We start from the raw sequence: 13,126 nt of genomic DNA on the forward strand, positions 1-13,126 counted from the left end.
GTCAGCGAGCGGGCCCTGCCCCCGCTCTCCAACCGAAAGATCCTGCCCATAAGGTTTAGATTAGCCAAGGAGCAATCTAGAGTAAAATTTCTTAATGGGAGGAAGGCCAATTTCAGTGGGTTGGAAACAGACCTGCCCCAGATAAAGTGGAACCAAAGATTGACATGCAAAATCGTAATTAGACAATGGGCTGCCTTTAAAGAGGAGATAGTTCGGCTGCAATTGAGATACATTCTCAGGAGCATGAAAGTTGGGGCAACAAAAGCCAGAGCTCCCTGAGAGAGAGAGTAAGATGACGCAGAGTAAAGGTGCATATGACAGATTTCAGGTTGATAATAGAAGTGAGAACAAGGCTGAATATAGGAAATTCAGAGGGGAGTGAACAAAAATGAGGCACAAAAACAGAATATGAAAATTGACTGGCAGCTAACTTAAGAGGGAATCTAAAAATCTTCCGTAGGCATACAAGTAGTAAAAGGATGGTAAGAAAAGGAGTGGGGCTGATTAGGACCAAAAAAGGGCATCTATGCATGAAGGCAGAGGGCATGGCTGAGGTACTGGCAGATGAAGTTTAGAGTCATAGTCATAGGGTCATGGACATCTACAGCACAGAAAAAGGCCCTTCGGCCCTTCGAGTCTGCGCCAGTCAAACAAGAACCTAACTGTTCTAATCCCATTTTCCAGCACTAGGCCCATAGCCTTGTATGCCGCGGCATCGCAAGTGCACATCCAAATACTACTTAAATGTTATGACCGTTTCTGCCTCTACCACCCTTTCAGGCAGTGAGTTCCAGATTCCCACCACCCTCTGGGTGAAAAAATTCTTCCTCACATCCCCTCTAAACCTCCTGCCCCTTACCTTAAATCTATGCCTCCTGGTTATTGATCCCTCCTCCAAGGGGAAAAGTTCCTTCCTGTCTACCCTATCTATGCCCTTCATAATTTTATACATCTCAATCATGTCCCCCCTCAAGCTCCTCTGCTCCAGGGAAAATAACCCCAGTCTATCCAATCTCTCCTCATAACTAAAACCCCCCAGCCCAGGCAACATCCTGGTAAATCTCCTGTGCACTCTCTCTAGTGCAATCACATCCTTCCTATAATGTGGTTTCCAGAACTACACTCAATACTCTAGCTGTGGCCTAACCAGCGTTTTATACAGTTCCAGCATAACTTCCTTGCTCTTATACTCTATGCCTCGGCTAATAAAGGCAAGTATCCCATATGCCTTCTTAACCACCTTATCTACCTGTCCAGCTACCTTAAGGAACTGGTAGACATGCACACCAAGGTCCCTCTGATCCCCGGTACTTCCCAGGGCCCTACAATTCATCGTGTATTCCCGTGCCTTGTTTGTCCTGCCCCAGCGCATCACCACACACTTATCCAGATTAAATTCCATTTGCCGCTGATCAGCCCATCTGACCAGCCCGTCTATATCCTCCTGTAATCTAAGGCTATCCTCCTCACTATTTACCACCCTACCAATTTTCGCATCATCCACAAACTTACTGATCAACCCTCCTACATTCAGATATAAATCATTTATATATAGCACACACAGCAAAGGGACCCCAACACTGATCTCTGTGGAATCCCACCGGACACAGGCGTCCAGTCACAAAAATACCCCTCGACCATCACCCTCTGCCTCCTTCCACTCAGCCAATTCTGGATCCAATTTGCCAAATTGCCTTGGATCCCATGGGCTTTTACCTTCGTTATCAGTCTCCCATGCGGAACCTTATCAAAAGCCTTGCTGAAGTCCAAGTAGACTACATCAATGCATTGCGCTCATCTACACACCTGGTCACCTCTTCGAAAAATTCAATCAAATTGGTCAGACATGACTTCCCCTTAAGAAAACCATGCTGACTGTCCTGAATAATCCCTGCCTCTCCAAGTGTAGATTAATTCTGTCCCTCAGAATAGCTTCCCCACCACTGAGGTTAGACTGACTGGCCTGTAGTTCCCTGGTTTATCCCTTTCTCCCTGCTTGAATAATGGTACCACATTGGTTGTCCTCCAGTCCTCTGGCACATCTCATGTGGCCAGAAAGGTATTGAAAATTATTGGCAGTGCCCCTGCTTTCTCCTCCCTTGCCTCACTCAACAGCCTGGGATACATTTCATCCAAGCCTGCAGATTTATTTACTTTTAAGCTTGCCAGACCACTTAGAACCTCCTCCCTTTCTGTCCTAACTTCTTTAATTATATCACAGTCCTTCTGCTTGATTTCCATACCCACATCGTCCCTCTCACTTGTGAACACCAACACAAAGTATTCATTTAGAACCCTACATACTTCTTCCGGCTTCACACACAAATTACCACTAAGGTCCTTAATGGGCCCTACTCTTTCCCTTGTTATCCTCTTATTCTTAATGTACTTGTAAAATAACTTTGGATTTTCCTTTATTTAACCTTCCAATGTTTTTTCATGCCCCCTTTTTGCTCTCCTCATTTCTTTTTTAAGTTCCCCCTTAAAATTCTATACCCCTCTAGGGCTTCCGCTGTTTTGAGCCGTTGGAATTTGCCATAAGCCTCCCTTTTTCTCTTTATCTAATCCTGTATATCCCTCGACATCCAGAGTTCCCTGGATTTGTTGGTCCCACCCTTTATCTTTACTGGAAAATGTTGACGCTGTACTCTCCCTATTTTCTTCTCGAATGAGTCCCACTTTCAGATTTACCTGAAAGTCGCTGCTCCCAATCCACTCTGGCCAAATCATATCTGATCTCATTAAAATCGGCCTTCCCCAAGTTAGAACTCTGATTTCTGACCCCATCCTTGTCCTTTTCCATAACAACCTTGAACCTAATGGAGTTATGATCACTACTTGCAAAATTTTCTCCCACTGATACCTCTACCACTTGTCCGGCTTCATTCCCTAAAATTAAGTCCAGACCGCCCCCTCTCTTGTAGGACCTTTTACATCCTGGCTTAAAATGCTCTCCTGGATGCATTTTAAGAATTCCGCTCCCTACCACTCTATGACTAACCCAGTTAATGCTGGGGAAGTTGAAATCCCCCACTATTACTACCCTATTATTTTTACGCTCCTCTGAAATTTGCCTACATATCTGCTCTTTTATTTCTCTCTGACTGTTTGAGGGCCTGTAGTACACTCCCAGCAATGTGATTACTCCTTTTTTGTTTTTCAGTTCTGCCCATAAGGCTTCATTGAGGAGCCTTCTAAGAAGTCATCCCTACTTACTGCTGTAATTGATTCCTTGATCAATATTGCGATAGCCCCTCTTTTTCCTCCTCCTCTGTCTCACCTGAAGACCCTATATCTTGGAATATTGAGCTGCCAATCCTACCCCTCTCTCAACCATGTCTCTGTGACAGCAGTGGCATCATACTTCCATGTGTTAATTTGTGCCCTCAACTCATCTGCCTTATTCGTCATGCCTTATTTGCATTCAAATAAATACCATCCAACCTTGCCAAACTCCCTTGTGCCTTAACTGGCCTATAATTTCTATGCCTTCCAGACTCACTTGCTCTCTCTTCTAATTTTGGCTGTGCATCTCCCTCTGCTGAACCTCCTCTCAGGATCCCATACCCCTGCCAAGTTAGTTTAAATCCTCCCCAACAGCACTAGCAAATGTCCCTGCAAGGTTGTTGGTCCCTTTCCGGTTCAGGTGCAACCTGTCCGCCTTGTACAGGTCCCACCACCCCCAGAAACAGTCCCAATGTCCCAGAAATCTAAAGCCCTCCCTCCAGCCACGCATTCATCTGGACTAACGTCCTATTTCTATACTCACTAGCGTGTGGCAAAGTAAGTAATCCAGAGATTATTATCTTTGACATCCTGTTTTTTAATCTGCTTCCTAGCTCCCTAAATTCTGCTTGCAGGGCCTCATCCCTTTTTCTACCTATGTTGTTGGTAACAATATTTACCACGACTCTGTCTGTTTGCCCTCCCCTTTTAGAATGCCCTGCAGCTGTTCAGTGACATCCTTGACCCTGGCACCAGGGAGGCAACATACCATCCTGGAGTCATGTCTACAGCCGCAGAAATGCCTTACTATCGAGCCCCCTATCACTGTTGCTCTTCCCCTCTTTTTCCTCTCTCCACCCCCCCCCCGTGCAGCTGAGCCACTCACAGTGCCATGTGCATAGCTGCACTCACCAGAGGAACCGTCACTCTCCGTTTTCCAACACACAAAAACGGTTCTCGAGCAAGATGCACCCTGGGGATTTACTAACTATCTACCTGACACCTTTCTTCTGACTGATGGTCACCCATTCCCTCTCTGTCTGCACTTCCGTAAGCTGTGCAGTGACCACGTCTAAAAACGTGCTATCCACGAAACACTCAGCCTCCCAGATGCACCTCAGTGCCAAAACACGGAGCTCAAGTAGCCGCAGCTGGTGGTACTTCCTGCACACATGATTGGTCACCAGCGCAAGGAGCGTCTAGGACTTCCCACATGTTGCAGGCTATACATTACATGGGACTGAGCTGTCCTGCCATGCCTCTGGTTGAAAGAAAACCCCTAACTTTAAGTTAAATAGAGTAAGAAAAGCTGAGTTAAGTTACTGATATACTTTAAATAAAAACTAGAATTCTTACCATTCCTTAGCTTAATCTATTTTAAACTGGAAAAAACACTTACCCACTATTCACCAATCGGCTCTCACCTTTGTGCTGACATCACTTTTTGAAACTTCCTCGCTCTCGCGCTGGTTCTGATCTGTCCGCCGCTCTCTCACGCTGTCTTGTGATGTCACTCTTGTTATTTTCAACAAGAACTGACTGCAGGACACTCTTCCCAGACTGCTTCACCGCGATGCTGACTGCAGGACACTCTTCCTAGACTGCTTCACCGCGATGCTGACTGCAGGACACTCTTCCCAGACTACTTCAGTGCGATGCTGACTCCTTCACCGCGATGCAGAGAAGTAATAAGTTTTGGTAAGAATAAGCAATATAAAATGAACAATACAATTCTACAGGGGGAGTGGGAGCAGAGAGACCTGGGGAGTCTGTGCGCAAATAGTTTAAGGTGGTAGGGCAGTTTGAGACAGTAGTTAAAAAGGCATGTAGGATCCCGAGCTTCATTAATAGAGGCAAAAAGTAAAAAATGTATGAATGTTATGGTGAATCTCATTCTGCCTCAACTGGGGAGTATTATGTCCAATTCTGGGAAGTTGACTTTGGGAAGGATGTGTTTAGAGAGGGTGCAGTAAAGATGCAAGAATGATTCCATGGATGAGGGACTTCAATTAGATTGGAGAAGCTGGGATTGTTAGAGAAGACGAATGTTGAGAGGAGATTTTACAGAGGCATTCAAAATTGATGGGCCTAGACAGATTAGATAAGGAGAAACTGTCGCGCTTGCTGGATGGGTTGCGAAATAGAGAGCACAAGTTTTAGGTGATTGGTGAAAGAACATGGTGACATGATGAAGAAATCTTTTAAGCAGTGAATGGTTAGAACCTGGGATGAGAGTGTGACAGAGGCAGATTCAATTTTGACTATCACAAGTGAATTGGATAAGCACCTGAAGAGAGAAACATTTCAAGGCTATGGGAAAAGGGTAGGGAGTAGGACTAGCAGAGTTGCAAACAATTGGCACGGACTCAATGGACCCAGTGGCTGCCTCCTATGCTGTAACCATTCTATGATAAGTGCTCAAAGGAAGCATGAGTTGTCTCAACAGAAAGTCTTCAGTTTCCCAGAGAGATGCAAATTCTGATGATGACCTAAACCTGACCATAAAATTTCGACCGCATCTCAGTGTGTGCAAGAGTCATAATCTAGATATATTTGCAATTAAACTTTGCAAACGTTCCCTTTTTAAGAATGAAAAGCACTCACCCTCAGTTTTACTACCCTGTCTGTTGAGATTTTTAATTTTCAAAAACATGAGGAGCCGTTTTCACACATGCTAGCAGGCAGACACATTATAATAGCCATGGCACTCCTTTCCCATAGATGGTTACAGATATTAGAAATTTCCGTGCCTCTTTGCCTATCCAAATCTTTGTCCTTGTTTCAGTTGTGCTGCACATGTATAACAAAACTTGCCCATTGTAAATTGGCCTTGCTGCTCCATTTGGTTTCTAAACAAGGGCTTCTTTTGACAAGTGGGTCATTATGAAGGGGATGATGCAGATTTAAAAATCCTGCTCACAAATCACAGTTTCATTGGAAGCCATTACATATGCTGTGCTCGGAGCAGCATCTCCCCGACACAATACATTTTAATTGGAATTTGCCACAGCCACCTTCCCCGGGGGAGTTTTCTCCTGAGTGATTCATGCAACTGACAGATCTCAACAGACCTGCTGACAAATACAAGACTTTTTACAATTGAATTATTTCCCCATACCCACCGCCCCTCACCCCCCACCCAAATTAAGATGGTCACTGTAGATTCAAATTATTTGTAATTTACAGTGTGTAATGTTCATTCTTAGCTTGTTAAAAGCATGGAATTCTTGTCATCTTTTGCAGTTTGAGGGAGTCTGCAGTACATTTTACCACAGCTGTACTTGGTGGCTGTAAATCAAAGATGAGTATAATACAAAAATTATTTTAAAAAATTTGAGAGGAAGAGTGTTATTTTGCTGCATTTACTGGATTAAGGCAGTATTCCCTTTGCTACAGTGGCTGACTGGTTCATTTCCTTCAATTGATTCAAATTTTAAAAATGCAAAGCAGAACTCATTTGTTCTTTTAAAAATTTATTTAAAATACATATTTTAGGAACACTCATAAAAGTTACATCATAAGATTCATTGCCAATTGGGGAGGGTGAAGTGTGAAGGCAAACAAATCACATCTTACATTTGTTTCCTACTCTGCACTGAACTAGCTGATCCTAGCTCGTGTGACAGTGGGGATTGAACTCAATGACTTTTGATTTGGCAATAATTACCCAGGGCTTCTCTCCTGTCTTCCCTTGATAGGATCACTATCTCCTGACCCCTTCTAGAAAATGAGAGTATTCAGAAAAGGACAATCATGAACTTTGTTGTGATGTCATCCGTAGTCAAACAACTTTCTAGTTCCTCCAATCAACCCTGGTTTGATGGCACTGGTTGAGGTACAGGAATGCAGTTGGCCACAATACACATTCTCTTAGATCTGTTTAACAATACCCCAGCAGCTATCGGTGTTTTCAGGCTGGAATAAGAAAACTAGCAATCAGCTAACATTTACATTTTAATTACCAAGATTTTCTGATTGAACTCAATCTTACACATTTTCCTTCACAAGAAAATATAATTAAAGTTGATGTTTTTATGCAAGTTGGTTGTTTGATGCACATTCAATCATCAGAATGCTTAATGACCTCCAAACCAAGTTATTTACAACCAATGAAGCACTTTTGAAGTGTAGTCACTTGTAATGTTGGAAACAGCAGCCAATTTGTGCACAGCAAGATCCCAAAGACAGCAATGAAATAAATGAGTAGATTATCTGGGATATTTAGATGTTGGTAAAGGAATCAGTGTTTACCAGGGGATCAAGAGAATTGCCCTGGTCTTCAAATACTGTTGTGTAATGTGTTACATCCTCCTGAGGGGGCAGATGGGACTTCAGTTTAATATCACATCCAAAAGACAGTGCAGCACTCCCTCAGTACTGCATTAAAGTGTCAGTCGAGATTTTATGTGCAAGTCTCTTAAGGGGGCCTTGAACCTTTTTACTCAGTAGTAAGAGAGCTACCACCAAGTCGTAGCTAGCACCTCACTTGTGGAACTGCCCCCACCCAGCCCCATCATGAATCATTGTTTAGCAATGGAAGGCTAAAAGTTGGATCATCAGAAAGGCCCCCAGAATTATTTTTATTCCCTTTATAGCAGTTCTTGCTCCTACTTCCCTCTGACTCAGAGGTGATAGTGCAACCACTGAGTTAAGGCCGACACATCTGCAGGATTATTTGCAATAAACTGGGTTGATTCCCATATCTTATTCAAAGATCTGTCCTTCCAGGTTCTATTAATCAATTAGAATGACTGGTCAATCATCAGTAGTGTCCTAGAATATTGCAGACTGTCTAGCTCAGGCACCGTATTATTGAATCTATCAGTGAGAGTGAACTTGAAGGCCTGGTATGGATGTTCAGAACTATCATGGAGGACCTCAATCCCATATAGGTCTGGCTTACTTTCTCCATTCTCTACCCCAGGTGAGTCATCGCTAATCATGTCATTATCTTTCTAATCACAGCATGCTCGATCAGTGATACTTGCAGTTTTAGGTGAAGTTTCTGCAGCATCTATTTGCTTCTCTGCAACCCAAGTATTGCAGAGAAGTTACTGGAATTTATCATCAGGCAGAGTGACTCAGTTGATCAGTCAGCATGAATTTGTGAAAGGCAGGTCACTGCTGACTAATCAAGTTAAGTTTTTGAGAAAGAAAAGATTTACATTCATGTAGCACCTTTCATAATCACAAGACATGTAATGCCCAGTAAATACATCGTATTCCTAACTTTCAAGATACAGACTATCCAATGTGGACTCTTTGAAAATTTACTTTAAAAAGTGAGCTCATCAAAGATGGCCCCAAAGGTCAGGTGACTTTGTGATTCCTGCTCAAAGGCTTAACCTGTGTGAACGTGCTTCTTGACGGTCATTAAAATATAAATGTCCGTGAGCGGAAGACTCTCTCTTGAAAAGATATTCAAAATGTGAAGCCACTTGTGGAATGTATAACTCCATTGTCTGGCTATGAACAGAAACTCATATTCAATAGATCTGAGACTCGATGTCTCCGAGCCAGATGCTTAAAGAGAGCTGCAGAGAAACCAGTTTACCATAGGCAGGTGTGAACAGCCACCATTCATTTTCCATTGTAGTACTTGCTTCCAACTTCAAATCATTTGTGTGGACAATAGAAGTATTGATCAAAACGTACTTCAGATAACAAGTTGTGTTACTTAAAGAACCAGTGAGAGAAAAGACAGTGAGAGCCAACAGGACACAAGAGGGACCATTCCTCCAGCAAGAACAATAGATCCCTGCCTGAACAACCAGTCAACCCAGGCAGTGGGAGAGAGAGAGAGAGATGCTTTCTTGTTAACTTGTCTTCGCTTACAAAGATTTGTCACTACAGAAACTTGACCACAAATCATCTGGAAACAGAGGCTTCCAACTTCTGTCCATCCAAAGAACCATGACCGAGAACTAATCCAGACCTGCAACGTGTGCATCTTAAAGGACTGAAATTTGAACATGTGATTTACTTCTTGTATGTCTGCTATGAGCCTAAACACAGGCTTTTCTCTAGATTCCATGTTGTGTGTGTCTGTGTTCATGAGGGAATGAGTACGTTTCATTGCATTTACATTTCAGGTGTTGCATGAGTGAATATTTTTTCTTCTGATTTAAATTTATCCAAAAACCTGTTTCGTGCTTATTACTGAGAATCACAATACTCAAAAGGTTAAAAAAAATTCCCTGTTAAACACGTTTTGTTGCGGACAACTGAGAGGTGAGAAGACAGGGAAAAAAGTAATCCCACCATCTCTTTCCCCACCTGTAACAGGCATTTCAAAGTGCTTTCCAGCCAATTAAATACTTCTGAAGTGTAGTCACTGTTATAATGTAAGAAAATTACTGACATGGTTGAAAGAAAGTGTCTATGGCCGTTGTCTAGGTGGACTTCCAGAAGGTATTTGATCAGGTTCCGCATAAGATTATTAGGAAAAATAATTTTGTTTTGTGCCCCAGAGATAAAGCAGTCATCAGGCACTCACAATTGAACATAACAAATGAGAACACGTTGAATTGATGGTAACCTTGTGATGTGGCTTGCTAATTAGTTGGGAGGTAGAAGACACATTAAGGATAAAGACAACGTTTTCTGATTGTCGGGATGTGGCAATCCTGCTCCCAGGAACTGGGACCTCAGCTTTTCAACATGTTTAATAAAGACTTGGATGAGGAATAGAGAGTTGTATATCTAAGTTAGCAGATGATGCTAAGTTAGAAGGCACAGTAAATTCTGTAGATGAGAGCAGGACATTTCAATTATAAAAGATTAAGAGAGTTGGAAGAACTATAACAGATGGCAATAAATGTATAAGGTTATCCACTTTGGACCTGAGGAAGACTCATCACAATGGTTTCTTCATGAGACACTTAGAGGAGCAAAAGGTATGTACACAAATCACAAAAGTTAGAGCACAATAAACAATCAAAAAGGCTAATGGGCTTTTTTTTAATCTCAAAAGCATTGGAATACAAAAATGAGGAGTTGACACCAAGTTGTACCGAGACTTGCTCAAATCTCAGCTGAACTATTGCATTTGGTCTTGAGCTTCAGGAAGAATATATTGACATTGAAGTGAGTATAATACAAATTCACCAGAATGATACTGAGGTCAAAGGATTAATTATGAGCAACAGTTGATTTGTATTTTCATGAGTTCAGAAAGTTGAGGGTTCATATGATCCATGTGATCAAAATGACAAAAGCATTCAGTACAGTAGATACAGCAAAACTATGACAAGGGAATCCAGAAAAAGGGCAATCATTTTAAAAGTAGGCCAGTTGCGAGTGAAATTATGAAGTATTTTTGATCCAAAGGGTAATGGAAATCTGAACTCTCTTCCTCCAAAAAGCTGTGGATGCTGAGCCAATTGAAATTTTCCAAGACTGAGGTAAATAGATTTTTGTTGGATAATGGTATCAAAAAATAGAGCAAAGGCTAGGAAATTGATTTGAGGTTGAGATCAGCTGTCATCTGATGGAATGGCAGAACAGACTTGTGGGGCCTTCTCTGGTTCCAATGTACCAGATAGCACTCATGTATGTATGAGCATGTGTTCTTGTATCCAGCCTCAAGATAACAGAATTAAGCAACTATTCCCCAAGTCTCAGGAGTTTCTTATGAGCTATATGATGGATATCAGCCTTCAGCGTGGTAGAATCAATTGCAGGATCAATTGTAACATTAACTGTGTCTTCACATCAGTGGTTCAAGGCCACTGCCGCAAGTCAGTCATACTGTAACCAGCTGCATGAGATGCTTTGTCAGAGACATGCACACTCTGCTGACCATCTCTCAGAATTACTTAGTCATTAGAGCACAGACTTCTTCCTCCTGCTGCCATCTCCACTTTTTGCTACAAATCCATCTCACCTTGATCCTTGTCTTGGATCACTCAGATTGGTTGAAGGAAGTCCTTTCTATTGCATGCCTAGCTCTGAACCATGAAATACAACTGCTTGCATGTGTCTTTTACACATACACACACACACACACACACACACACACACACACACCCACCCCCCCCACCCACCTACCTAACGTCAAGTAGGAAAACCAAAGTTGTGCATCATCTCTTCTCAGACCTTCTAAACCAGTATGTCAGTGAACTAGCTGAAGAGCAATCTATTTTAGATCTGAAATAAGAAAGGGGTAATTAATTAATAACCTTGCAGTAAAGGAGACTCTCGGGAATAATCATAATATAATAGAATTTTATATTGAATCTGAGTGTGATTTAGTTAATCCCAAAACTCAAGTCTTAAATCTGAACAAAGGAAACTGTGTAGGTATGAGGTGTGAGTTGGCGAGAGTAGATTGGGAAACTAGATTAAAAGATATGATGGTTGAGCAAAGGCACACATTTAAATAATGACTTCATAATTAGCACCAAATATACATTCCCTTAAAGAATAAAAACCCAATGGGAAAAGTGGTCCTATAATGGTTAACAAAAGAAGTTATTGGTAGTGTTGGATTAAAGGAAGAGGCTTATTTATAAATGTTGCCAAAAAGAGCAGTAAGCCTGAGAATAGGGAGGAATTTAGAATTCGACGAAGGATGATCAAGAAATAAAAGCGAAAATAGGATATGAGGATAAATGAGCAAGAAACATAAAAATAGATTATAAAAGCTTCCATATGTATGTAAGAAGGAAAATATTAGCCAAGGTAAATGTGGGTCAATTATAGGCAGAAACAGAAGACAAAATATTCTGGAGGCAGTGGGGAATAGATAGTCTAGTGAAAATGAACTTGGGGATGATATTATTGGTAAAGAAATAGTTCTGAGAAATCAATGGGATCTATGGCCGACAAATCCCCTGAAACTGGGCCTGCATCCTAGGTTTTAAAGAGGTAGTCATAGGGCTGGTGGATGTGTTGGTTTTGATCTTCCAGAATACCCTATTCCAGAATAAAACTATTCCAATGGATTGAAAGGTGGCAAATATATGCCAGTATTTAAGAGAGAAGGGAGAGAGAAAACAGTGAATAAAAGGTCAATTAGCCTGACATCAGTAGTAGGGAAAATAATATAATCAATTATTCGGGATGTATTAACAGCGCTTACAAAATCATAATATAATTAATTACAGATTTATGAAAGGGAAATTGTATTGACAAATCTGCTAAGAGTTTTCTGAGGTTGTAACTTAACAGTGCAGCTAAGCTGAAAACAATTGGATGTAGTGTATTTGGAATTTCAAAAAGCATTCAATAAGGTGCCACACAATAGGTTATTGCACAAAATTAGGGCTCCTAGGATTGGAAGTAATCTTAGTATGGATTGTTTGTTGGACAGAAAACAATAGGAATAAACAAGTAATTTTTGGGTTGACAGGCTAGAACTATTGGAATACTATAGGGAAGAATGATTAGGCCTCAGCTATTTACAATCTAAATCAATTACTTAGATGACAGTAACATATCCACATTTACTAGGAATACGAAAGCAGCAAGATGATTTTTAAGAGGTGGCAATATGATTTAGACAAGTGAGTGGGCAAGAATGTGGCAGATGGAAGATAATGTAAGGAAGTGTGAAGCTATATGATTTGGAAGGAAAATAGTAAAGCAGTATATTTTTTAAATGGTGAGAAACTAGGACATGTTGATATTCAGAGTAACCTTCATTCATGCCTTCATTACCTCTAGACTTGACTGTTCTAAACACTCCTGGTTGGCATCTCAAATTCCACCCCGCATAAACTTCGGGTAATCCAAACCTCTGCTGCCCGTCTTTAGTCACATCAAGTCCCATTCACCCATCACCCCTGTACGCGGTGACGTACTTTAACTCCTGGTCAAGCAATGCCTTAATTTTAAAATTCTCATCCTGGTTTTCAAACCCCTTCATGGCATGCCCCTCCCTTTCTCTGTAAACCACTTC

The 13,126-nt window shown here is 41.5% G+C and overlaps 1 protein-coding gene across 9 annotated transcripts in view; it reads left to right on the top strand.

Moving 5' to 3' along the window:
• Positions 1–13,126, top strand: part of yaf2 (YY1 associated factor 2) — a 208,066-nt gene that overhangs the window by 133,169 nt on the left and 61,771 nt on the right. The window contains exon 1 of one of the 9 annotated variants that reach the window (XM_041215534.1): positions 4,832–4,923. The exons of the other annotated variants lie outside the window; for them this stretch is intronic. Coding sequence (XP_041071468.1) covers positions 4,901–4,923 — 23 coding nt within the window. The 5' untranslated portion in view covers positions 4,832–4,900. Of the gene's footprint in view, positions 1–4,831; positions 4,924–13,126 lie in introns of those variants that run through there. 9 annotated transcript variants of the gene reach the window in all.

This window comes from Carcharodon carcharias, chromosome 21 (genome assembly GCF_017639515.1).
Source record: "Carcharodon carcharias isolate sCarCar2 chromosome 21, sCarCar2.pri, whole genome shotgun sequence".
Taxonomy (NCBI): domain Eukaryota; kingdom Metazoa; phylum Chordata; class Chondrichthyes; order Lamniformes; family Lamnidae; genus Carcharodon; species Carcharodon carcharias.